This window comes from Notechis scutatus, chromosome Z (assembly GCF_049901735.1).
Source record: "Notechis scutatus isolate UNSWTSFEM ecotype Mainland chromosome Z, rNotScu1.2, whole genome shotgun sequence".
Taxonomy (NCBI): Eukaryota; Metazoa; Chordata; class Lepidosauria; order Squamata; family Elapidae; genus Notechis; species Notechis scutatus.
The window spans coordinates 97,327,540-97,354,125 of NC_142025.1; the positions used below are offsets into that span (position 1 = coordinate 97,327,540).

The following is a 26,586-nucleotide window of genomic DNA, read 5'->3' on the forward strand; positions in this document are numbered from 1 at the left end:
GTTGGGGATCCCTGCTCTAGGAGTCCTGGAGATAGCAGGGCAAAGCCAATCAGCAAACAAGCAACTATCTGCCCTTGGGATGAGGAAGAAGAAGCTCCTCGTAGCTCACAGAAAAATAATTTAAACAGAAATCTTGAGTTATGCCCTTGGGAGATGAATCAAGATATTGAAGATACAGTGAGCAATTTACCAGCAACAGCTTTCAAAGATGCTAAAGAGATCTCTGCTATCAGATTGGAAAAGACCAAGAGCCAGTGGGGATCTATGTATCCCAGAGAGAGACCAGAAGATCAAAACAAAGAGAATAAAACTTCTGATCTCTTGCCATTGGTTTCAAAAACAGATAAGAAGGCTGAAATTTGTCCCTGGGAAATCAGTGGAGCAAAACTCAAAATAGAAGTAAGTCCCTGGGAAAATAATGATCCCTCAACATCAGAAAGAGAACTTAAAGGGAATGTAACTGCTGTTTTCATTGAGGAGAAAAAAGGAACTAGAGAAGAAGCAGTTGGGAAAGGGAACAATCAGAAGAAGGAATCTATTTGTCCAGGGGAGAGCATAGTTAGTGAAGATGTATTGATCAAGTATACATCCAAGACCATCAATCTTGCTAAACTAATCTCAGAGAATTCAGAAAGCCTGCAAAACCAAAAGACAACAGTTTGCCCTTGGGAAGCTGAAGGCATTGAAACTGCTAACAAAGCAGAAATCTCCCCCTGGGAGATGTTGGGTCCTTCCAATCAGGATACAGAAAGAGCAACCAAAAAGACAGTAGCCATTGGATCTAAGTCTCCCGAAAAGGCACCTGGCTCACAAGAGACAAGTAATCTTTGTGAAATCCTGAATACTGATGAATTGTCATCTGAGTCAAATGTTAAAGGCCTAAGCTCCCCCAGATCTGGCAGTGCAGAGAACTTACTGGCAGAAGTATGTCCTTGGGAAATTGTGGATAGTCCTAAGATTATTTTTCAGAAAGAAACAAGTTCTCATAAAATCTTAGAAAAGGTAAGCAGTCTTCAGGAAACTGTCTGCCCATGGGACAGTGTTGATCGCAGCATACCTTCCAAAATCCCTTCAAAGAACTTTAATAACACAGAAAACTTAAAGGTAGATGTCTGTCCTTGGGAAGTAACCAAAGAGAATGCTTCCAAAGCAGATGAGGGCTGCAAAAGTACTTCTCCAGTGAGTTTGTCCAAAGCAACTGCAAATCTGAGCAATTTACAGGAAGATGTCTGTCCATGGGACAGCAGGGAGCTTCAGCAACTTTCGCCAAGATCTGGCGACCCAAGTTTGGCTCCATACAGTAGCGGCTTAAAAAAAGCTGATAGTATTACAAGTCTAAGGATAGATGTTTGTCCATGGGAAACCTCAGAAGAGGTGAAAATATCTCCATGGACTGAAGCCATATGCTCATTAAAAAGAAAAAAGCAAGTCTCAGCTGTGCTTTGCAAAGAGAAGGAAGGCAATGCACTTAAAAGTCCAAGCTCCAATAAAACTTGGAGAGAAGTAGCATTAAAAAAAACAAAGACACCGAGAAGTAGTCAAGGATCTATTTTTCCCTCAGGAAGTATGATCACTGATGAACGAACTACAAAGAACAGCCAATGCCCACATCCATTGCAAGCTAGTTCTAAAAGTACTGGAAGTGTTGAGAGTGTAAAGGCAGAGATTTGTCCGTGGGATTTCCAGGAGCTTCAGACAGATGCTAAGATTGAAGGACCACCAGATGAAAGTACCTTTAAAAAGGAGTCAGTCCAGATTTCCAATGATAAAGCAGATACAAAACCTTTAATAAGGCAGAAAAAGAGACAAGAGGAAGTAAGCAGCCCACGAGAATCTATTTGTCCTTGGGAAAGCGTGGCACAAATAAGCAACCAAAGCCCAACATTGCCCAAAGATGGTTCAACGAAATCAGAGAATGCTGAAAGAGCAGAAATATGTCCTTGGGAAGTTGAGGAAGAGGAATCTAGTGGCAAGACTCAGGTATGCCTCCTGGAAACAGCACCTACATCTAATAGTAACACAATAGTAAGACAGGATATCAGTGGAGTTTCAAAATGCAAAACGCTGACCAGCCCAAGCTTAAACAAAGTCTGGGTAAATATGTCAGCTAAAGTATTCAAGTCACATAGCCAGCAAGCTTTAATTTCTTCCCAGAAAAATATTGACATACTCTCATTAACACCCAGCAGTAAAAGTTTAGACCTGTCCATCAAACCTGACAATACCAAAAGCCTAAAAACAGAATTTTGGGAAATGCAGGAAGCTGGAGCTACTTTGAAAGCTGAAGTATGTCCCTGGGAAGTTGTTGAAGTTCCACTGGAGAAGGGGGCCTCAAGGAAGGCTTCTAAAGAGAATGTGAAAACCGATTCAAGAAGCTCTGCTGAAACAGCAGAATCTCTGGAGGAAAGTAACAATTCTCTACAGTCTGATTTAAATGCTGCAGATATCATGGTAACCAGCATTTCTTCAAAGACTTTGGATAGTACAGAAAATATGGAGACCTCCCTTCAAGAAGTCAAGCAGTCAGAGACATTCAGTAAGAGAGAGATTTGTCAATGGGAAGCAGAAACGGAGATACCAGCAAATACTGGTGAAATAACCCAGAGCGTGCAGCAGTGTTTGACTGGGCACATGCCTTTGGGCCACAGTGTTCAAAGGGCACAGTCAGAAGGTACAAATAAGATCCTTTCATCAGAAAGCAGAGAGGACATTTTCATAGACAACACCTTCTCTTTGGAAGCAGAGAAAGATTCTACACTGACCAGAACAGACTCTGCAAAAAATGAAAAAGGCTCAGGAGCCTGCTTAGGAGAGACAGAAGTCAAGACCCTGCCTGCTGTAGTAGCCCAAAGCAAAACAGAGCAGAAACCAGAGGCTCAGGAAGCAGAAGATCCTAGCAAAATCACATCAAATATCTGTCCTTGGGATTACAATTGAATGTGCAAAACTAAGAATCTGTTTGATGCTTTGATGCATTTTTCTTGGATGCAAAATGGTTTAAAATATACCTACCTTTGAGATTAAAAAATAAACAAAAGACATCTACTAGTTGTGGTAATAATGCTCATTATATATTGTTGAGGAAAATAATATTGTAAATTTGAATAATGAAGCTCTGGTCAGACAGGATGACTACTGTTACCCGCCCCCCCAAGTTGTACAATTCTGCCTCTAGTTGCAGAATAGTGAAAATTACCTGTGAACTTGCATTTTGTTTTTGTATACAGACGTATAATACACAGATCCCTTTGTGTATTCTTTCAGCCACTGCAAACCATCTACATGAAATATTTGTAAATCTGAGTTACAATTCTATTCACAGTGAAAAGCATCCACTGAAAACAGGCTTTAAACAAGGTTGAATTGGGGATTATTTGACAAGGACATTTGCATATAGCAGTAGTTATGGCATACATCGATGGATAATGGGAATAAGCATAATCAAGGAGAGTTATTTTTTTGGTTTGTGTTATAAAATATTACCTATTGGTAAAAGACTTTTCACTAACCCCTCTAAGGTATGCTGGCTTTACAGGGTGGTTTTACAAGTTTAATAAAATATGGAAATACAGTTACACTGAGGGAGTTTTTAAACAGTGATGATGTCATACCTGGAAACTGCCTAGGAAGTAAGTTCCAAAGGCATGGACCTATCGCTGAAAAAAGCTGTCTGCAGTTGGGTAAGGCTTAAACTTGTTCACCTTTACGACAGAGATCAGAGCTTCCACTGCAGATCTCTCAGCCCTATTCAGTCTATTCTTCGTTTAAGATGTTAAAGCTGTAAAAGCTAAAACCAGCACCTTAAATCGGTCAAGGAAGCTACAGTAAAGTAACTAATTTAGAATAAATGTAACATGATCCGTGTACCACAGGTTTTCCACTTTATGTAAAATCAACCTTATTGTAGTAATGGGCACACTGGAATATTGACGTCATGTTATCTATACAATCCAGGATATGGTTGCTGGTTCATAAAGTAGCTGCTATAGCAGGAAGTTAAAATAACAAAACGGGGAAAGGGCTAGGGAGGGGGCAAACTAGTGATAACAGTACTAGCGTTGCTCTCCAGTTTATTTGCCATGGCTAAATGAGTATGCCTACTGCATTGCAACCAATCAAATTATTTTCTAAAAGTATGGATGTTATATGGGCTTGAAAGACATTCTTGTAAATTGTTTTTATAAAACTTCAGCTTTCTTGTAAACTTCCTTTTTTTAAAAGAAAGAGGCTAGTACTTTGATGCATATAAGCTTCCAGTTTATTTACACAGGAAATTAAAGAAAACTCAAGTAGCCTGGAGGCACAAAAGAAAGCCTGCAGAGGTTTTGTTGTTGGCTGAAGTCTGAATTCAAGCTCGCTATGGCCCTTAACTGATGGCCCAAGCAGAGTTTCATTTGTATAGTATTTGCATTGGAGATCAGGAAGGAGCCCTAGGGCTAGACTTCAAAATTGTAACCCCTCAAAAACCTCTATTCTGAGAAACTACTTTCATAATGTTGTCAAAAACCTTGCATGGTAGACAGTAGATGTCAGGCTTAAATAGTGGCTGTTATTATTTTTACTTCTGGAGAAAATGCTTTCCAGGTTGGCATGCCTGCTATGAAATTCTGAAGACTGAAAAAATATCCAGGAGTATATTTTATAATGCTAATTCAGTTCATGCTGGATATTGCTTAGGAAGCTACCCTAATCTGAAATCAGGTCATTGATTCAAGTATATGTATATGTCTATACCAGGGGTGTCAAACTCGCATCATCACTGTGGCATCACGTGACATATTGGGACTTTTTCCCCTTCGCTAAACTGGGGCCAGAACATGATGTATCCAGCCCACAGGCCGCGAATTTGACACCCCTGGTCTATACATATGCTTCACATTATCAGCAATTTAAGAGGTTTGTCAAGCCCTGCAAAGTAGTCCAGACCAGGAAACCAAAATCTTTTATAACTACATTTCTGATTTAGACTCAAATTTTATCAGATCGTTATCTAGACTCCAGCTCTTCTTCCTGTGTCTCAAGATTATTCTTGTTAGGAATGTAAGTCACCTAATAGATAATTTGGGTTGGACAATATGTAAACCAGAATAAACATTTTAATACTGTCTCTTTAAGAGAATCATAAAAGTGTAATTGGGTGTGTTTTCTCAAACGGCCCTAAGATGGAGCCAGAAACCTGGGTTGTCTTAGTCTTAGCCTCAGAAGAGAGTGTGAGTCTCTGTTTTCCTTCTGTTGGAGAGTATTGCCGTTTTTCCTAATTGACTGCTATTCCTGGATTTGATGTAAGTCTGATACTGAACTGTTTATGATACTGGACTTCGCTATTGGATTATTCCTGGATGAAAACTGATTGATTTTACCTGTGAATGACTTTGGACTGCTTATTTTGAACTTTGCTTAAACCTTTATTGAAAGTAAAAAAACCAACATTTACTGTACAGCGTATCTGTGTGCTGTGTGTGTATTATTCAAATACTACTCACAAATACGTCTCCCTGTATGCGCTCATTCTCCTAATGGGGAATTACTTCAACAATTCTCATATCCATTACAGTGGACTTCAAGTTGCTGAGGTTGAGAAACATTGATCTATATAGCAATGTTTTTTTAACCTTGGAAACTTTTAAGATGTGCTGCTTGTGGAATTCTGGTAGTTGAAGTTCATACATTTTAAAGTTGCTAACGTTGAAAAACACTGGTGTACTAGTTAAACAAACTACAACTTTCAGGAACTCAAATAAGTATCTTTCAAACCCAAATTAAGAAGCCAAGGACTGACCACAGCATAATTAAGTGCTATGTCACCAACTACGGGAGGCTGCTATGCCTTAATTGATACTCTCTACATGAACTTAGAACTCACTTGGTGCTTCACTACAGCTGCATATTACAGATGTGCAACAAATGATAAATAATAATGATAATTGTTGTCTTTTTATAAGGATTATAATGAGCTGGTGTTTTTTTTCTGTGGCAGGATTCTATCACATTTGCATAGGAAAATGTCATTTGCTTCCTGCAAATCCAGCCATTGTGATTTGAAAGTCTTAGCTTCTGGCTTAATGTGATCAGCAACCCAAGTTATTGTTGTTTATGTAACAGTTTGTGGTTAAACGAATCATAACTCTGTATATATTCCTTAATATTTAACAGAACCATTGAGAGAAAGCCTAGTCCATCTGCATAACACCATCCTGACTTTTGGCTAAGTTTGGTTTCTTAATGAAACCTTATACAGATTTTAATAAGAGCCACATAATACACGCAAATGTTTTGGGTTCTACCTGCCTTGTTGCATTAAATTGTTTCATGAACCATCTTTACCATCAGTTTTTCCAGCTATAAAGAGAAATGTGTTTTAATAATTATTCTAAAAATTCTATAACTTCTATACTAGACAGGCTTTTTTTAACTACAGGAAGTGTTATACTGCTTTTAATAATCTATTATTGGTATGATTAATATTTGAGAATTGATTTTAATATAATTTATTGAATGAGTTGAAAACATTCCCTGCCCCCGTCCCCTTTTCTGAAATAAACCATCCCTAGATTATCTCATTCTTCTTTGGGTTTGCCAATTTGTCTATTTGTCCCTTTCCCAATTATATTCACATATAAATTCAGTTTATATCTTATTGAAAAAGCCAGAAACTAAAAATCTAAGGAATGAGGTACAGCGGAGGAGATATTGGTTTGTTTCTTTTTAAAAAAAAAAAACCTGTCCTTGCCCTATGTCTCTGTGGATTTTATCAGATACTTGGACATGGCATGAAACAAATCAGAAATAAATTAGTAAGATACATTTGTACTGGAACTCCTCCATCTATCGTTTGTTGAGCAACCATTCAAAGTCACAACACGGAAAAAAAATAACTTATGACTGGTCCTTGCACTTGCCATTGCTTCAGCATCCCCATGGCCAGGTGATTGTTATTCGGGCAGTCAGTAGGGAAGTTGGCAAATATTGCATATTTACAACAGCCAGCCAGTGTCCCATAGTTGTGCGATTGCCATATGTGATCTTTCTAACTGGCTTCTGACAAGCAAGGGAAGTTGGCAGGGAAAGTCAGAAGTCACAGTCATGTGATGCTTAACAATAGAGAAAAAAAAGGTTGGAAAATTGGGTTTGGTCATGTGGTACCTCACTTAATCACATTAATGACAAATTTTCCAGTACTTGTTGTGGTCATAAATCAAGGACTGGAATAGGCATATCAGAAATAGTTTCAAATTGTGGTTTCCTATTCTAAAATAAACTATGATTTATTCATTAATCCAGTGTATAGATTACAGTAACCCTAAATATATTATAGCCTAATCTTGTGTATAAATCCTATGCATACTGCTTTTGTCCCGTGATCTCGTGGGAGTAATTTAGTTAAAGAGACTGATATTTCCACCTTCTGAGAGTTTTGTTTATGTTGATATCTCCTGCCTAAACATTCTTTTTCTATAAAGCTTTTTAATGATGTCATCCAACCAATGTCTTTGATTGATACCTATGTTTTTCAACCACAAACATTCTTGAGAATGTTTCTTTGGCATTGTTGCAAACAATATTGGAAATTGGTATTTTTGAAAAAACAAACACAATTTCCCCCTTTCCCTAAGGGCAGAAAATATACATTACACAATATTTTATTTGGTATTGTTGCAAACGGCATTCAGAAACCTGGTATTTTTGGAAAGCTAAAGCAACAATAATAACAGAAAGGGCAGGAAATATACATTACAAAATATTTGAAAACATAGTTCTTCATTATAATATAAAAAAATAGAGGAATAATAACTCTTCCCGGAGGTGGGGGGGAGGAATAGTATAAATGGTAGTGAATTGAAACAATCATCAAGTAGCTTTCAGCAAATGCCAAAATAAACAAGGCTAGGGAAACCCGTTTGTTTTTCAAAAATGTCCTGTATTCCTTTTAATACATGCAATGGCATATTAAGATTATGCATACTAAGATTATACAGATGTTCTTAAGGCTAAGCTATAAAGCAATGTAAATATATCTCTTTTATTTTGATTGTATTTATGTGGTAAAATGTTTATAGTTCAGGCCCAGAAAGGGCTATCCCTCAACCGTTGAGATTGCAGGTACATGAGTTAGCAGTGTACTTGAATTGGTGTGCTTGATTTTCTGAATTAACTTCTACGTTCCTCTTGATTAGAAGATGTGAACCCAAAGTAACAACAGATAACATTCATAATGGAAAGATTAGGAAGCTATGAAGACCAGCCTTATCAACGTTACAGACCCAGATCCATTATTACGAACTGTCACGGAGTTAAAGGATTTGTGGAAACTGCTTTTGAGCTGTAGCTTCATTGCTCAGAGACCTTCCTCCACAAACAGCCAACACATGGCTTTGACTGCTTTATAATAACCTAAGATTCCAAATTTCCCTTTTGAACCTTCACTTCCTCTGAGTTGTCTGATGTACTTTTAGACAGTGCTACTAATATAGTACTGTAATGTAGTGTGTCAAATGTTAGGACACTTTGTCCCTGTACTGTATTAAATATCAAACAGTTATCTCCCTCTGTAACCATGTAAATACAGTAATAAATATCTATATATATATTAAGAGAAAGTAAATTTCGTTTGACTTTTAATAAGGTTGGGAAAATTTTTATAATGCTGACTTTGATATTGCTGGGTTCTGTTTTTTTCTGTGAAAACAACTGTAGGCCTCGGATTATATTTTGAACATATCTGATACACTCATTTGGAAAGCATGTTGTGGGCATGATCATGAAATGGCTTCAGTGTGGGCTTGAACAATCACAAATCATGCTCTTATCAGATTCTTTCCTCTTTTGTATCTGAATAGTTTACACTATATGCTGCCTACTATTAATTCAATCAAGTTTATACCTTAATGTACTGTATATAAATCTACCCACCCTGCAGGGAGAGGCTTTCCAAACTGATCATAGCCTATGATTAAGAACTTTTTTCATACAGAGAAAGGAATAAGTGCAAATCTACCATGAATTAGCTTCCTTATGAATATGTCAGTTGAAATATTTATAAGCTTGCAAGCAATTTCATTCACATTTTATCATCAAGAGATAGGTGGTGTAATGGCTTAATAGTTTAATGATGCTGGAGATAGTTTCTGCTGCAGTGGTTTGAGCTCTGACACTATGTGGCAGGGTGAACTCCCATCACTTACTTCACTTTCTGCCCACCTAGCAGGTTGAAAGCATGTTCTGTGCAAGTAGATAAATAGATGCCATTTCGGTGGGAAGGTGGGAGCCGGGGCTTCATGTGGCAGTTAGAATCCTGCTGACACTGAACTTTCCCAGGTGAAATGCCCATTTGAGAGGCAGCTTCAATGGAGGGAGAAGGCTTTGGATGATACTGCAGGAAAAGCTGGTCATCTTTCTTTCTGATGCAAAGCTAACAGATCTTGGAAAGCCACACGTGTACCTTAACAGCTGGTAAACAGGTAGCCAAACTACTACTCTGCATTAGCATTGCAGTCTCCTGGTTAATGTACCAATGCCATATATTAAATAAACAAATAAAATTAAGTTACATTTACAAGCACACCTGGACCAGAATTTCTGTTGCTAAATAAGGCAATTTTAAGTGAGGTGCACCCAATCTTACAATCTTTCTTTTTGCCATGGTTATTAAGTGAACCTCTACAGCTAAGTGAACTTGACTTAAGTGAATTTGATTTCCCCCACTTTGACTTTACTTGTCAGAAGCCAGCTGCGAAGATCTTACAAGACTCTGGTATCCTGCAACTATTATAAATAAATAATTAAACAAGGGCTACCTGTAGTTCCTTCCTTTCATTTGATGTCCCCAAGTTTCAATTATAAATGGGAAGGAAATAACAAGTTGCAAGGATCTCACTTTTATTTTCATATAGGTTATCGGCTCTGCAGATTCCCATTAGATTCTAGCAAAAAGCATCATAGCACATTCCCCCCCCTCCCTAATTTGGATAAGAATGATGTTAATATCCAATAAGTAACTACCTATAGGAAACTGTACAATGCACTATTATAAAGATTTTATTATGCAACTGTAATTGGAGATGGTGGGTTCTTTTCTTAGTAATAACATCTGTTATGCCAATCTTTGGTTTCAAACTAAAGACAAGACACTGCCAAAATATTCTCCCCGGGTTAATTTATTGCACATCTTTCTTATAAAAAGAAGCAACTATTAGCTTAAGTTTTATTTCTTTTTTATTTTCTCTTTTTAAGAATTGAATTCTGTCTGTCTCCCCTCCATCTGCTGAGTGATACAGAATTTTGATACCTGCTAAACACAAATTTAATAAATGTTATTTCCAAAAAAAGAATTTTTAATACTTTGCCCTCCCATAATTTATACAGGATCTTCAAACCTATTAAAAATATTTTAAAACTTTATTCTAAATCATAGTTTCTAAATCATCTACAAAAGATATAGATTATTAAAAAAATAAAACATGAGATTACCAGTTACATCAGGACCATATCTTTTTAATTCAAGAAACTGTCACTACCATTACATCTATGAAATCAGAGAAAGCTCCTGGCCCTGTTGGTATTTCAGTTGATTGTAAAATCAAAGTTGATTAGGTTTTATATCTTGAAATCTATTACTTTATTGATCAAAAAGTAACAATATACAACCAATATTGCAAAGTATGTACATCAATTATTCTAGCAAGGAAGACTGAAAAATGGAATAATATAGGGATTATACAGCTTGATATATACCTCATAATTTAACGAGAGGCAAAACATGTAAGAAATTGCCCAACATATCCAATTCTTCTTCCTGTTTCATTTTTTTGGTCTTATTATTTGTTGCATTAAATCAGTGGATCTGGTGCCTCTTGATGATTCTTCCTTATGCTTCCGAAGGTGTCAGGGTTGGTCCTGGGATCATAACAGTCTGGAAAGTGTAAGGTTGTGGAAAAAGAAAACAGAAAATCAATGCCCCAATTGTCAAAATCTATGAAGTATGAAATATGAAGGAAGTGCACTGACTTCTCATTGCATAAGTATCTATTTTAAAAAGCTAATTTAAGAAAATATAGAAGGACTAGGCCTCAAAACTATGGAAAAAACTGTGAAAGTTGGAACACATTGGTTGGATAGATATAATGCAATTTGCTTGCTTTGGAATTGGAATGATGATGTGCAATCCCAGCTGAGCCTATCATTTTTAAAATAGTTCATTCTCAATGACTGTGCTTCTTTAGTCAAGATTTTATTAATTACTTTTGACATTATTTAAACAGGAAACCAAGGTTTTAAGATTATGACTTGACTAAGGATTATATGAATAGAGAAACAATTGCACAGTGTGAACTCAAGCACACATCCCTGACTCTCTATAGTAATTTCCTCCAAAGTTTTAAATTACAACTCCTCATGCTCCTGCCAGTGTCCACTGGTTATGCTAGATGAGAATGCAAGAATCTATAATTCAATGCCAGCAGAAAGCATGAAATTGGCAGAAGTCCTGTAATGGGCTTGTAATAATGCATGTAGGTGTTGAGAATATTACCATCAGCTAAAAGCATACTTACTTTAAACTGAACCATTTTTACACTTGTTGTTTATTCAATAAACCACGGATAATTAATTGACAGTGGCTCATTTCATACAACACGTTATTTCAAAATCAAATAAATCACATTATGATTTAGTAGGATATATGAATCAAGCTACTTTATCCTTTATAAGATAAAGTAGCCAAAACGGTAACATTCTCTGGCTTTTAAGGTTTATGCATCAAAAAAATTAAGACACCTTTACAAATAAATGTCACATCATAACCTAAACATATACCTTGATTAGGGGATCTTTTGGAGGAGCCCATGATGGAACAATCTTGTCATGTAACCTCCACTGGCCAGTTCTGTGTAGCAGGTGTCTCTCAAACACAACATATTCTAGTACATCCTTTGGTGTCTGTTCGCTTCCATACATCAGCCTCCCAAACTGATCATAGATAGCTAAAATCTGCCAGGAAAAAAAAATCAATAATCCAACCCTGAGCTATTAATTCTGATACCTCCAGGGTAACAATGGTTGGAATCACATACCTGCCGAATGTGAATTCGAACTGTCACTTGCCCATACAGAAGGTCCTCGTTCAGCAGAGTTGGGCATCGCACATGGACCACTCTAGGGGGCTCCAATGACTCTAGAAAACTCCACCGAATGGTCTTGCATTCATTTCCTTGTACCATTTCCTAGCAAATTCAACATGTCTAAAATTTCAGCATGTTCAAATGAAGGTTAAGCATACTACTGCACGAGGATTAAAATACTTATGAATAGCTACAAGAATTTTTTTTAGAAAAAAATTAGAGGATAAAAATGGAAGTGACCAAAACAAATTAAAAAAAAAATCAACACCCAAATCCCTATCATTAACAACTCAGAAACCGGAATTTACTGATTTGGTATAAAATATTTTCCAGTCCTGAAAGAAAATAGAAAAAGGCACAAAAACAATTGAAGAAAAAAAGAGGCAAATAAGCAAGACCAGACTGAGAAAAAGGAAATGGGCATAAAATGCAAAGTCATGCTGTGGGCAACTGAAACTCATAGTACCGTTTAGATCAGGGGTCCCCAAACCCCCAGGCCAGCCTGCTACTGGGCTGTGGTCTATTCGCACTGGGCCACATGAGCAGCAGGCCAACATGCATGTGCGTGCAGCTCAACTTGCATGTGCAGCTCAACTCACATACACAGCTTGACTTAATAGTCGAGCTACATGTGCATATGCATTGGGCCACCACTCACATGCTGCTCTCCCACTACCCGGCTGGGCTGCCCAGCGGCAAAGGTTGGGGACCTCTGGCTTAGACAAAATAGACTAGTTTATTTGCATTCAGAACTTTTTCCATATAGCATCATCAGTGAAACCCAATATAATGATTCCAAAGATGAAGTCTACACCATGATAACTGCACACATTAGAAATGAAACAAAAAAAGAGAAGCAGCCTTCTGGGCTCAGGCTGTTATAAACCATGCTGAGGCCATAGGCAATTTTCTCCAACCCTCCTCCTCCTGTAATGACTTTTAGAATCCATGTAGGTGCTAGCAAACACTGTGCATTACTTCCTATTCTCTCTTCGATTTTTAAAAAAATAAAAAGTATGTTTGCTCCGTACTTCAATTTTAAGCGCATACAAGGATGTCAAACTAACAAAGCACCTTTGGGGCTTGAAATGAAAGAGCCCACCAATGATGATTAACTCTGCCCAGCGTGGCAGACTGACAATGCAGGAATACCATAGGATAGGAGTGCAAGTATCTGTTACAGGAAAGTGCCATGACAGATTTTCTTAAAAGTCTTTTAAGCAAATACTTGCTGATCTCATCAGATTCTTACCGGGTAACAGTGTTCAGTCACTAGAGTGTGAAGTTTCTCCTCATTAAAACTGTAGAAATTTAGAAAAATAATACATGACCAAGTTGCTTCTAAATATCAATTTAATGAAAATACCATTCAGTTTGAAACACATAAGCGTGGACATACATATGCATGCAGAATTCTTGACAACTTCTAATATGTATAGAGAATAATCCTATTATTATTCAGGAATAATCCTGAAGAAAAACCACTGCTAACAAAGTTCAAGTTACAATGTACTATGCAAGACTAGAAAGAAAAAAACCCTCTGTGAATCAAGACAAAAGTACTGTATAGAAACATACAATAGATAATATCAACACAGCTAATAAAAGGGTGTCAGAATGCATGAAGACACTTGGAATGTCTGATGAATGAACCAGCTCCTACCCCTACACCCGCTCTTTATCTGAATACAGATTTTAACAGCTATCAATTGGTGATATTACTTCCAGGTATTTGAACCAGTTTCTATAATGTATCCATCACAAAGCAACAGGCTACTTCGTTTTCCATTTTAAAAAAATCCTAAAGATAATTTTTGAAGTTTCTCTAAGTAAGATAAATGAACTAAAAGATGTTAACTGCTATCAAACTAATGCACAATTTGTGGGAAGAGAGGGAAGACTGGTGCCTACAATTGAAACACATCCCAAGAAGTCTTACTTGGCCAGATTATTGTGTGCCTCAATAAAGATTTCTTGGGCTTTTTCTCCAAAGGTTTTGATGCGGAAGTCAGGATCACTCTCCCTTATTTTTCGGATTCTGTCAAGAAAAAAGGACAAGAAGAGAGTAAACAACCACAGTTCAAGAAAAAAGAATCCTTAAGATGAAGTTCATCAGACACAGGACTTACATAATCACAAAACAGGAAAATGCTGTTTCTGCACAGCTAAAGACATATTCATATTGATTATAATTTTTACTCTGATCAATCTATGGGAGAGTAATGACCAACAAATCATACCTAGTCTATATCTTGATGGGGGATTCTGAGAAAAAAGCCCAAACACCAAGTTCTGAAGTCATCAATCAAACCCACTATTTATAAAAGACAATAGTATCTTTCATTATAGGACCACATACTTATCTAGGTTAAAATACTGTTGGCTAGTTCACATCTTTTTATACTTCAGTATGCTGCATTCATCCTGGCTGTAGATTAATGCAGCAAACTAAAGGCCAATTAATCTCAAGTGTGTCTACCTTGTAAGGATACAGCAGAAATGAAACAATTCCATTCTAAATTTCCATAGTAACCTAAGTCATATCTTTATTTGGAAATGGGTTGAACAGCAAATGAAAAATTTGCACAAATCTCAGGAAAAAAATATTAAATATGAAACTGTTTTGTTTAAAGCAAAGCCTGAAAGGGAACCATGAATTCATGAAAGAATGTTTGGGAGTATACTCACAGCCAAAGGTTAAAACTCATCAGCTTCAAAAGTTCTGAGTGATTACGTCACTTCATGGAGAACTAATCAATCATAATGTTTGAACCCAATAATGTGATATTAAAAAATATACCAAATGCTGGGAAAATATCAACAATAAAACTAACACTACGAAAAGATGGGACTTATTTCCAGACCCCTTTTTCATAAATTTGCAGACAAATTACCATTGTCATATTAAAAATATATTTTTAATATATATTTTTATTCATAAATATTTTGAATACAGTGTATTGCCAGGGCATATCATTCACAGAGAAAAAAACAAGGAAAAAAAGAAATAGTAACATATATACTATAACAATAGCAGTGGTGCAATAGAATAATTTTAATTAAATTTATCTTTGTTAGTTTATTTGTAATAGTGTTGGTTATATTAGCATACTTATAATTATAAACCATCTTTATGATTAGTGCATACAAAGCAATAATCTTTCTTTACCTAATTTCTACTTATCTCTAACCACTCATAAAATCTCATCCCATGTTGAGTAATATTCTGCATCTCCTTTTTTCTTTATTTTCTGTCCATCTCTGCACAGTCCAATATTTTCTAAATTGCATCCTCATCTGATGGAGTGTTTTCATTTTTCCAATATTGTGCAAACAGAATACACACTGCTGTCAATACATGCAAAACTAGGTATATCCCTTTATCATAGCCCTTCGGCATTATACCCAACAGAAATATTTCTGGTTTCAGATCTATTTGTTGCTTGATCACCTTTTCCAATCATGTATTTTCGTCCAATATTTTCTTGCTTTCATACAAGTCCACCACATATGATAATAAGTACCTGGGGTCCGATTACACTTCCAACATTTGGCAGACATTTTTTGCTACCTATAAAATGCCACCTATAAAACATTTTATAAAGATGTTCCTTATATGCAGTAGCCATTGTCAGTTTGTAATTCCTATCCCAAAATTTTTGCCATTTATCTAATTCTATAGTATAACCAACGTTTCTTGCCTATACAATCATTATTTCTTTGACTTGTTCCTCTTCCATTTTATAACTTAGTGATTACAGTATATATTTTTAAATCAGTTTTTCATCTGAATTTTCATTTGCAAATACAATTGAGATACAAGAAAGATGTGAAAACATGGGGCTTTTACAAGGAACCAACAGCACTTGATTTTATTGGGGACATATTAAAAAGATTTTTTATTTGATTCAACAATCCATGCATTAGAAAAGGTCCTCTTTTCCCTCCTTCTAAAGTCATACTAAGTACATAGCAATAGCACTTAGACTTATATACCACTTTATAGTGCTTTTCAGCCCTCTCAAAGCGGTTTACAGAGTCAGCCTATTGCCTCCAACAATTTTGGGTCCTCATTTTACCCACCTCGGAAGGATGGAAGGCTGAGTTAACCTTGAGCCTGATGGGATTCGGTCTGCTAAATTGCAGTGGGAGTAGCTTGCAGTATATCGTTTGACTGTTTACTCCCAAAAATAACACACTCTGAAGCACATTAACACTATTTGGAACTCCAAATGAGGGAAATTCATCTTTTACATGACTTATCAAATAAAATAATTCCCTTCCTTGGGGAATGCTAGCATGTAGACAGAAACATTAAAACTCATTTTCCGTAAATAAGTTTTTATACATAGGGTAATATTCAGTTTTCAACTGCTTTTTCAAATTACCATATTCCAAAAAGGACTACATTATGTACAATGTACTCTTGTAAGTTAATATTTACTGCCTGGGTTTTTAGGAAATGCAACAGGAAATAAATCATCCTTTAAGACCTACAGAAATGCTTAGAAGATCAAGACCATGGCACAAACTGCAGCTTCTAAAAGGAAATTATATATTAGCTCTAGATGAACAGATGCAATAGGCTGACTGGATGCCACAAACAGAGAGATACATACGCCGTGTAAGATTTTGCAGTCTGCCTCAATTTCTCTGTCCTTTGTAACAGCCCTTCCTTTGACAACATTGACATACGGGCATCTCCTTCTGCAGGAATGTAAGGGTCAAAGATCCCCCCTGGATTGCCAAAACAAGAAGAAAACATAACTAACAATTATTTTTAAAACATGCTTCCCAATCAAATGTGAAATATTAATGTTTTTAAAAAATTGAGGTAAAATATTATTGCTTGGGCTCCCCCCCATGTTAATGAATTTAAAAATTCTTCCACAAAACCTGATCTTATTGACATCCTACTGTTATAAAAAAAATTGTGTATTGCTGAATGGCCGTGATTTACAGCTTCAGTTACCTATAGCTATTGTGGAAAACTTCATACTGACAATGTGGACAATATGTTATTTTATCAGTCAGTACTGATAAAATAGTTAACGACTTGTTCAGTGATAGTTGTTGCAATGGTGATGAGCAAGTACCAGTAGTACTTACGACCTGTCCTTGAAATTCTAGGCGCTTGGCACCCAGTTTGCAATCATGATGTTACAGCATCTCATAATCACATTATCATCATTTGCAACATTCAGTGACAATTTACCACAAGCAAATTCAAACTGGCAGGAAAGGTTGCAAGTTACGCCCACTGCTTTTCCTCCCAAGAAGCCCAGTATAGAATGTGAGAACTCGGGAATCTCACACTCCATAATGTGTGCACATCTGCAGCACCTCCCACTTGTAATGCATGCATGCCTTTGTGCCGCAGTATCCTTTCTTCCTCCTGTCCACAGCACTTGTGCCACAGCACACTCTATCCCACCTGGCCACATTCACACTGGCCACATTCACTCCCCCCCCGCCCCCCAGCTTGCTAAGCATTTGCAACTTCCACACTGACTTTGCTTATTGGAAGCTGGCAAGTCACAGTCACATAAGATCCTTGCTTAATAACCTGCAATCCTCACTTAACAATGGCAACAGAGACTGATGGTCCTGTGATGTCATGTTTTATAACTACACTATTTAATGATGAAAATTCTGGTTCCAATTACTAATGGTTAAGTGAGAATTATTGCAACACATAATCACCTGTCTGAAAAAAAAAAAGGCAAATACAGCAACAACTTTATTACATTCTGCAAATTAAAATTCTATCTGAGAAATATAGTGTAAAAACATGAATGGTTTTGTTACTTGTTAAATTTAAGTTTGTTTTTTCTCAAGGAAAGCATGGTAAGTCATATAGAGTATTTCCATTTTATTCCTCAAATAATAACATTATAAGCGTAGGATAGGATGAAAAAATATGACTAGTTTCTACTGAGGTTCCCTGAAAACAAGACCGTCTTTTTTTTTTTGCCACCAAAAAAGGCACCGGGTTTTATTTGGGGGTGGGTGGGGGGAGGGCAGGGTATGTCCTCCACTAACTCACCTCCCTTGTGTCACCCCCACCCTCCTTTTCACTGTCAGAGGCCTTCAGGAACTTCTTCGGCCAGCAAGGCTCTCCTGACGGCCTCTGCAGCTGATAACAGAGCTCCAGATTGATCCCTAGCTCTGTGATCAGCTACAGAGGCCTTTAGGAAAGGCCATCAGGAAAGCCTTGCTGGCTGCAGAAGAAATGGGCCGAGGTGCGCAAGGCCTAGCTGCAACTGTTGTAAGGCAGCTCCACCACCCCCATCCCCACCCTAGTTTAATTTGTCCCCATGTACCCTGGAGAGGGCGGGGCCTTAATTAGGGCTTATTTCGGGGATAGGGCTTATATTGGGTGCACATATAAAAATCAAACTAGGACTTACTTTCAGAGTAGGTCGTGTTTGTGGAAACATGGTAAGTTAACACAAATTTTCATAACCAAAATTCCATGGCTTAAGCCTGAATCATGTAAGCCAAATATCTTAGCTACTATACTACAGTGACTACAGAAATATTAATGGGTGACTTGATAAAAATACAAAAAGAATCTTGCAAAAAATATTACCAGGCACTGTTGGTAATAGAGGTCCTGAATAAATGTATTTGTGCAGAATGGCAGAAAAATGGTGCCAAAAAGTAAGACTATCTATTGATTTGTTTTAATTTTTCCACCATCCATTAAAGCCTCTTGGTGGTTTTCAATAAAAAACAAATCTGAAAAGAAGATTTTTAAAAGCTGAAAAAAATAACAATTAAGTACAAAATGCAACCAATAAAATTAGCAAAAACTTTACGGGCCCTTCTGAAAGTTAGTAAGACATTAGGCTCATCAATACTGCAGGGACCCATATTCTTCAGGTATTGGTTGGTCAGAGATAGTGGCCAGTCCACAGTTAATGAGAACTCTAGCAGGGGTCGCCAACATTTTGGACCTCAGGGACCACCAAACTTATTTTAAATCCCAGGGACCACTAACCGGTTCTGTGGGCGTGGCCTAATTTGTGGGTGTGGCTTGGTGGTCATGTGACTGGTTGGGCATGGCTTGTATGTAAATATTATAAATATTGAATTTTTTTTATAAAAAAAGAGCAACTTTTACCCAAAATCAGGCAGACAGGCAGATTGAATTGCTCACAGAATCACAGATTCATTCAGAGATCTATCTATCTGCCATCAGCTAGCTCATTCTGTCACATAAAATTTGCTTGCAAGCAAACTCATGAAATTTGCTAGCAAGCAAAGTCACAGAATTAACTCACAACACACCATGTATGTAAATATTGAACTTTTTATTAAAAAAGAGCAACTTTTACCCAAAATCAGGCAAAGCAGGCAGGCAGATTGAGTTGCTTACAGAATCATTGAGTGATCTATCTGCCATCAGCTACCTGAGTCTGTCACATAAAATTTGCTTGCCGTGAGTCTGCCCTGAATAATAGAACCTTCAGTCCTAAGGAAGGTTCTAAAGATTAGACAGAAAGCAAGAAATGCAAGAAATTTCCTGCTTTCTAGCTAATCTCCCTGCACAGCAGAACAGCTGATGATCGGGGATAAAAAAGATAAAATAGCAACTTAGCAGGCAAGTTTGCTGGGTAAGGAGTGAGTGGGCGGGGAGGCTTCCCGGGGGCCATGTGGGCGGCGCAGCCTTGTGTTTCTGTGCAGCCTGGATTAATTGCTTTGGGGGGTGCTCTGGAGGTGACATTTCTCTGCAGATCACCAAAATTTTCTCGCGGCCCGACAGCTGCTCTAGAGGAAATGGATTATGAAGACTCATTTTAGTCAGATTTTGAGCCAGGATTTAGTATGGCAAGAGCCTTAATCATACTTCCAGATGACCTATGATGGGACCAGGATGACAATGATGCCTCTGTTCTTGTGCTCCTTGATCTCTCAGTGGTTTTTGATATTGGTGACCGTAGTATCCTTGTGAGCTACCTTTCTGGTCTAGGGATGGTGGCACCATTTTACAGTGATCCTCTTCCCTTCTCAGTGACTGGTTTCAGTCAGTGCTGGTTAGGTTAACTCCATATGTTTCTACTTTGTAAAGTGCTACATGGTTCCACCCTCTCTCTCATCCAATTAATATGTATAGGTAGTTATTCGGTTATGACAGCATTTGAGACTGGAATTACTGTCACTAAATGATGCGATCTTAGCAAAATGTCATGTAACCACATCATTTAGCAATGACAATCCCAACAGTGCTGATTGCCATCATAATCCCAAGATGACCAAGTAGTCCCAGCAGTACAGGGGTGCTAGTCTCAACAGCTCACGGAGTGCTAACATCCAGATGACAGCAAAGAAATACAATCCTTCCATCTCTCCCCATCATCCTATCATCATCCTTTCATTCCGCCACCATCCTGTCTTAGCTGTCAGTACCTATCCTTCCATTCCCCTGCTATCAGAACCAATGAAGCTTCTTGGATAAGAAGTGAAACATTTTCTTCTTTGTTGTCAAGGAAAAAATAGTCCGGTTGCCTTTTGAAGAAAAAGCACTTTTGAGACAACTATGACCTGGATGACTGAGAATCTCTAGAGACAATATACTCCCACACCTCCATTTCTTTCTTTCTTTTTTTCTTTCTTTCTCTTTTCTTTCTTTCTTTCTTTCTTTCTTTCTTTCTTTCTTTCTTTCTTTCTTTCTTTGAACAAGAAGTGTTATTTCTGTATTTTTATAGCCATCTTTATTTCTTCTGGTCAATTTTTTTAAATAGGTAGAACAATCCATTCTGAATAACTGCATCTCATTTCCAATCATATGCTATTACAGGGAAAATTACAATGGCTCAAACCTTGCTAAACATCATCACTTGTTGCTATAGTTAAATAATATCTATGTGGTTCATTACAATACCAATATCTACAGTACATTTTGTTATATGAAATGAGAAAGGATTTAAAGATATCTAGGAGTGGAAAAAATGAGAAAGCAACCAATTGATATCTATTTCACTTTCGGACTCAATATACCCTAGAGCAGGGGTCTCCAAACTTGGCAACTTTAAGATTTGTGGACTTCAATTCCCAGAATTCTCCAGCCAGCTATGCTGACAGGAGAATTCTGGGAGTTGAAGTCCACAAGTCTTAAAGTTGCCAAGTTTGGAGACCTCTGCTCTAGAGATTAATTCTATTTCAATTCTTTCTACAGAATAAATTATCAAAACTACTTACTTGTGCAGGTAATAGTGATATACTGTGACAACTTCTCTTCAGGTATCATCAATCCTGCAGCTTTTAATTGCTTTTGCTGTCGTTCCAAAGGATCATAGCTCCTAGGGGGAACTTTAAGTCGTTTTTTGGTCCTCACTGGGATCACAAGACAAGATGGGGCAAAACGGGCAACATTCAGTAAACATGTTACCCCCTTTCAATAAAAAAAAGCAATGTTATACAAATAACTTTTAATTACAGCTATTTATGTACTTTTACCTTCCCAATCCAAATAAATAGCAATATGAGCCACATTTAGAGACATATTAAACATACATAGAAATTCAAATCTACAGATGAAAATATGTTTCTTGTTTCTAATAAAGACATATGTTTTCTTTGCATTGTCAGGAAATTCCTTCTGCAAATGATCTTTGCTTTTCCAAACAATCTTTTCTTTTCAAAACAGCACACATACTGTCTTTTCAAAAAGAAAAAGGCAATCTAGACATACAAAAGTCATTTCAAAGCAAAATATAAATTATATAAGAATAGAAGATTGCCATATCTTCAGAGATTGCTAAGAAAATATAACCAGTGCAAAAACTAACTGGATCTATGGGTATCATTTGCTAAAACAAATCATATTTGTTTAAAAGTTTGAATAGTTTGTACCTAAATGTTGAGCAAACCCAATGACTGATTATGTGCCATCAAGTTGGTGTTAACGCTTAGTGACAACGTTTTCTCCATGACTCAACTAATGAAGTTAGCTTAGAGTTCACTGCATTGAACAAACTGAACTGATGCTGAACAGCTACAATTCTGACAGTAGCTCTCCAAAATTCCTTGGAGTTTTTCTAGATGTGGGTTTAAACTTAGGAATTTTACCATTCAAATTATATGTCTAATCACTGTTCCTCTTGCAGACACATATGCAGTGCTCACACAGAATAAATAATTTAATTTGCTTGGTTTTGATTTAGCATGCTGTGCAAATCCTAATAATTACTTAATGGCATATATTTCAACAGAAACATATTGGGCTTCTTTCTGTCTGCTACAAGAGAACACATGTTTAAGAAACATATATTATATTAAACACTATTCACAAAATAAGTATATTCCAATACCCAACCCACAATAAACACCCACTCCCCCACAGCAATGAAGATGAAGATCCATTCAGTAGTATGCTTACCTTCTGGGAAGTCCTGAAATTCTGGCTGGGTGTCAGGATAGTAACTGAGCCCACATTATCAGTATATGATGCCATTTTATGTTTTAGCTAGTTTTAAAACTAACTTTTATACTATAGATGGGCAGCCATATAAATATTTGTATCATATTTTTCCTTCCTTTCCTCAGAAATAATTCAACAACTTATTTCAATGACTGAAGTAAACTAATTAACATTTTGTAGTGTTCTAGATACGCAGACCATTATTTTCCAAAACAGCTAAATTTCTATACAATTAGTCCCAAACTCTTCAAATGTAAATACCGACATCAAAATCCCCACGTATATTATCATTCAATTTCCCTTATTTTCGTAAATGATAAAGGAATCGTTTTCTCCATTTAGAAAGAGAGAAGCTATTGGTGGAAAGCTTATTTCTTATATATTTGATTTTATCTAGATAATTAAAAGCAGAACATGATAAAACATAAAGTGACTGCTGTAGTCATCAGAAAGTGCTGCAGTAAAACGAAAAAGACAAATACACACATAAAAAGAGCCGTTCTAATAATTACGAAAACCATAAGTTTCCATTCGCCCGAAAAACACGCGCTATCAGAATTAACTACCAGTGAAATTTCCCTCCCAATACTTAAAAGAGAAGTAAGGACATATACCTACCTTAGCTATATTTAGCCGCACGAAAGCCGCCATATTGCGAGCGCCGCTTTGCACGACGGGATGAAGGAGGGATATCGAATGTGACGGAATACCAAAGAGGCGGAGACGGTCGCGGAACATTGCGGTAGTAGGAGATCTGATGGCCCGCCGCGTTCTAGTTTTTAACTGATACTTCGTCAGCGAACAAGAATGAGTGGGGACGGTTAGCGTCGCCAAGCCGAGGGCATAAATCGTCTCCTAACATCAGACATGCACAAGTATGCAAGACACCATAGAAACATCACATGGATAATAGATTTGTTTTAAGCGCTTTGTAACTCTTCCTAAATAAACAATGTTGTCATTCTGCTTGAACGCCTTTGCAGAAAGGTGCTATATAAAAACGCGTTGTTGCTGCTATTCGGAGATGGTATTTAGTAATCAGGATGCCTAATCGTACTTGATTACCGAATTATCCATCCATTGAAAAAAGCAATACCTGTAAACTGAACAAACGATATTAATCGATAGATTCATGAATGTCGTTTTTTACAAGCCCGAATTAAGTTTTGCAAAATGTGAAGGTAAGTGCGTACTAGGATACAAATGAAGATAGTAGTGAACTGAACAATAGTACTTCCTTATTAGGCAACAAGCAAGTAGTGTACAGATAGTCCTTGATTTATAATCATTCATTTGACGACTGTTAAAAGTTACAAGGGAACTGAAAAAAGTGACATATTTTATGACCATCACAAAAGATAAGCATATGACTCCGGGACACTGCAACTGTCATAAATAGGAGCCATTTACCACATGTCCAAATTTTGATCATGTGACCATGGGAAAGCTGCAACAGTCTTAAGTGTGAAAAACAATCATAAATTAACTTTTTTCAGTGCCAGTGTAACTTTGGTCAGTAAGAGACGGATAGCTGACATGGCCCTTTCCAAATATATTATTCTGTATGAGTTATTAATTATTTAACTTACTAAGATTATTTACATTTAAGTAAATAATTTCCTACTTGGCTGTACTTTGTTTCAAATATAATTGAAGCCAAATATGATATCAGTGTGGAAAACATACACCTTTGATTTAAGAAAAAAATTGATCTTGAGTCTCTATTTGCTCCTACTTGCTACAGTCGAAGTTTATGTTAGAGATATAAATCTATCTAAATTTTACCACTTAAAACGCTAGATTAGGTTTATTTTTTATTTTTTTATTTTGATTTGTCAATTGTTTACAAGATAAGTATAAGTGTATACATAGTTATGAATACATGAAATGGGTACATATAAGAAAAATAAAAGAAACAATAGGACAGGGACGGTAGGCACGTTGGTGCGCTTATGCACGCCCCCTGTTTCTACACAAAATTCAAAGGGAAAAAAAATCTGAACATATATCCTGCCAGGCCTTATTTTAATGAGTGTAGTCTTCACCTCAAGCAGCTAATTTTAACAGTGCTTAATTTTAATCACCATAGTTTCTAATGCATCATCATACTGCAAGGGAAGATTTTTTTTGAGACATATAACTTTTTCCCTCAGGTACAACTTGGTTGGCCTTGATTACTTGGATCATATTATTGGTATGTCCCAAGTAACATGCCCTGATTGAAAGCAATACTTCTTGCCTATCTCAGGTAGTAATATTCTTAAGCTAATAATCATGGGGTCCTCTTAATATGGACTGTACTAAAAGCTCTGTGGCCATACTTTATCTTTAGGAATCATCAACCTGGTGGCACATAACTAATGTTACCATTTACACCAAATTCTCTTGGCTGGACAAGGAGTAGGCCAAGTTATAGGAGAAGCTGCTATAACTGCAGATAGTGGAGCAGAGTAGGTGGTAGGACTTTCTAACACTGTCATGGATGAGAATGTTAATACTGTCTCACATGGAATGCCATTTTCTGAATTATGCCAGTATATTATGCAAAGAGCTGTTATCAAACTAACCTTATACCAACACTCACACCTTGAGCTGCAGATATCAAAGTGAAACTCTTCCTTCGAGATGTTGGCAAACGAGTGAAACCACTATTATATAGTAGTCTAATTCTGATATAGTCGTAGTCCTGATTCCATTCTACTGATGACTGTTTCCCACAATACAGCAAATCAATGCTATAAATAACACTAATAACTTCTACATTTCTATTTTTATGTTTTTATTGTTCTAGAGATATTTATTTGTTAGGATTTTAATGTTTTAATGCTGTAGTAGAGTATCCAGTGTCATATTGTACAAGATGGGCAGCAAATTAAACTTTTGTCTTAATATGTATATTTCTTTTTTATACTGTACATAAGAGAAGCAGATTTTGACAGGAGAATTTCCCATCTCAATTTGAAGTGATATAATCCCAATACAGATTTACCACATCAGTCAGAATAGGGTTTATAAATACTATTCTTTAACCTACTTTTTCTCTACCTTAGCAACATTAAGTTGTGTGAACTTCAGCTCCCAGAATTCCCTAGGCAATGCGGCTAAGATTGACTAGATTGTGAAATACTGCTTTGACATGCTGCTATTCTGTTCTATTCAGGGGTGGGATTCTACCAGTTTGCACCTATTCGCTAGAACCGGTTGTTAACATTCTAAGCAGTTCGGAGAACCGGTTGTTAGAAGAAATTACTGGCCTAATCTGTAAGGAAGGCAGGAAGGAAACATTCTGGTGTTGCTTACAGAAACTGCCTCTCCATTAACCCTTATTACATTCTTGGCAGGACTAGACTTCCTGTCTCAGGAACATCTCTGGAGTTTTTCCCCCCTTCTTTGCTGGTACTTTGCTCGTGTGGAGTGACCATTCAAAGTCATAATGGCACTGAAAAGAGTGACATGACCATTTTTCACACTTAGGACTGTTGCAGCATCCCCACAGTCATGAGAGGCCAGGCAAGGAGATGCGTGCCTCGATGTGAGTGATATTGAGTTGGCCACGCCCAGCCAATAACATGACCACCAAGCCATGTCCACCCAGTCACATGACCACCAAGCCATGCCCACCAACTAAGCCATGCCCACAGAACCGGTTGTTAAAAAATTTGAATCCCATCTCTGGTTCTATTGGATATCAAGGTTATAGATTAGACTAAGAAAAAGAGTACAAAAAATATAGTCATCTACTTCTGAATTGCTGCCCAAAGCAAAATAAATATTATATACAGTTGATCTGTCCATGAAGTCATCTGTAGATAAGCTGGTCTCAGATATTTTACTTTTTCCACAAATCACTATAAGCCATAAAACGTATTTTTGACTTCCCTTTAGTGTAATACTATATGACCACCACAACTGACCCCAAAGTGTATGTTGCTAAATGAGAAATTTGTTAAGTGAGTTTTGCTTCATTTTACAACCTTTCTTGCCATGTTTTTTAGGTGAATCACTATAGTGGTAAATTAGTAACGTTGTTAAATGAATTTGGCT

At 36.9% G+C, this 26,586-nt stretch overlaps 2 protein-coding genes across 3 annotated transcripts in view; one reads left to right on the top strand and one right to left on the bottom strand.

The window, feature by feature from the left end:
- GPR179 (G protein-coupled receptor 179) overlaps positions 1-10,851 on the top strand; it is a 59,423-nt gene extending 48,572 nt beyond the window's left edge. Inside the window, exon 12 of the mRNA XM_087947339.1 lies at positions 1-10,851. Coding sequence (XP_087803465.1) covers positions 1-2,937 — 2,937 coding nt within the window. The 3' untranslated portion in view covers positions 2,938-10,851.
- Positions 10,139-26,586, bottom strand: part of MRPL45 (mitochondrial ribosomal protein L45) — a 27,448-nt gene continuing 11,000 nt past the window's right edge. Inside the window, exons 1-8 of one of the 2 annotated variants that reach the window (XM_026669810.2) lie at positions 23,161-23,226; positions 21,321-21,513; positions 16,736-16,853; positions 14,056-14,154; positions 13,369-13,417; positions 12,069-12,218; positions 11,812-11,985; positions 10,139-10,909 (exon numbers count right to left, since the gene is read on the bottom strand). In XM_026669810.2, the coding sequence (XP_026525595.2) occupies positions 10,865-10,909; positions 11,812-11,985; positions 12,069-12,218; positions 13,369-13,417; positions 14,056-14,154; positions 16,736-16,853; positions 21,321-21,513; positions 23,161-23,193 (861 nt within the window). In that variant the 5' untranslated portion in view covers positions 23,194-23,226 and the 3' untranslated portion in view covers positions 10,139-10,864. Of the gene's footprint in view, positions 10,910-11,811; positions 11,986-12,068; positions 12,219-13,368; positions 13,418-14,055; positions 14,155-16,735; positions 16,854-21,320; positions 21,514-23,160; positions 23,227-26,586 lie in introns of those variants that run through there. The other variant, XM_087947872.1, reaches the window with a different exon arrangement.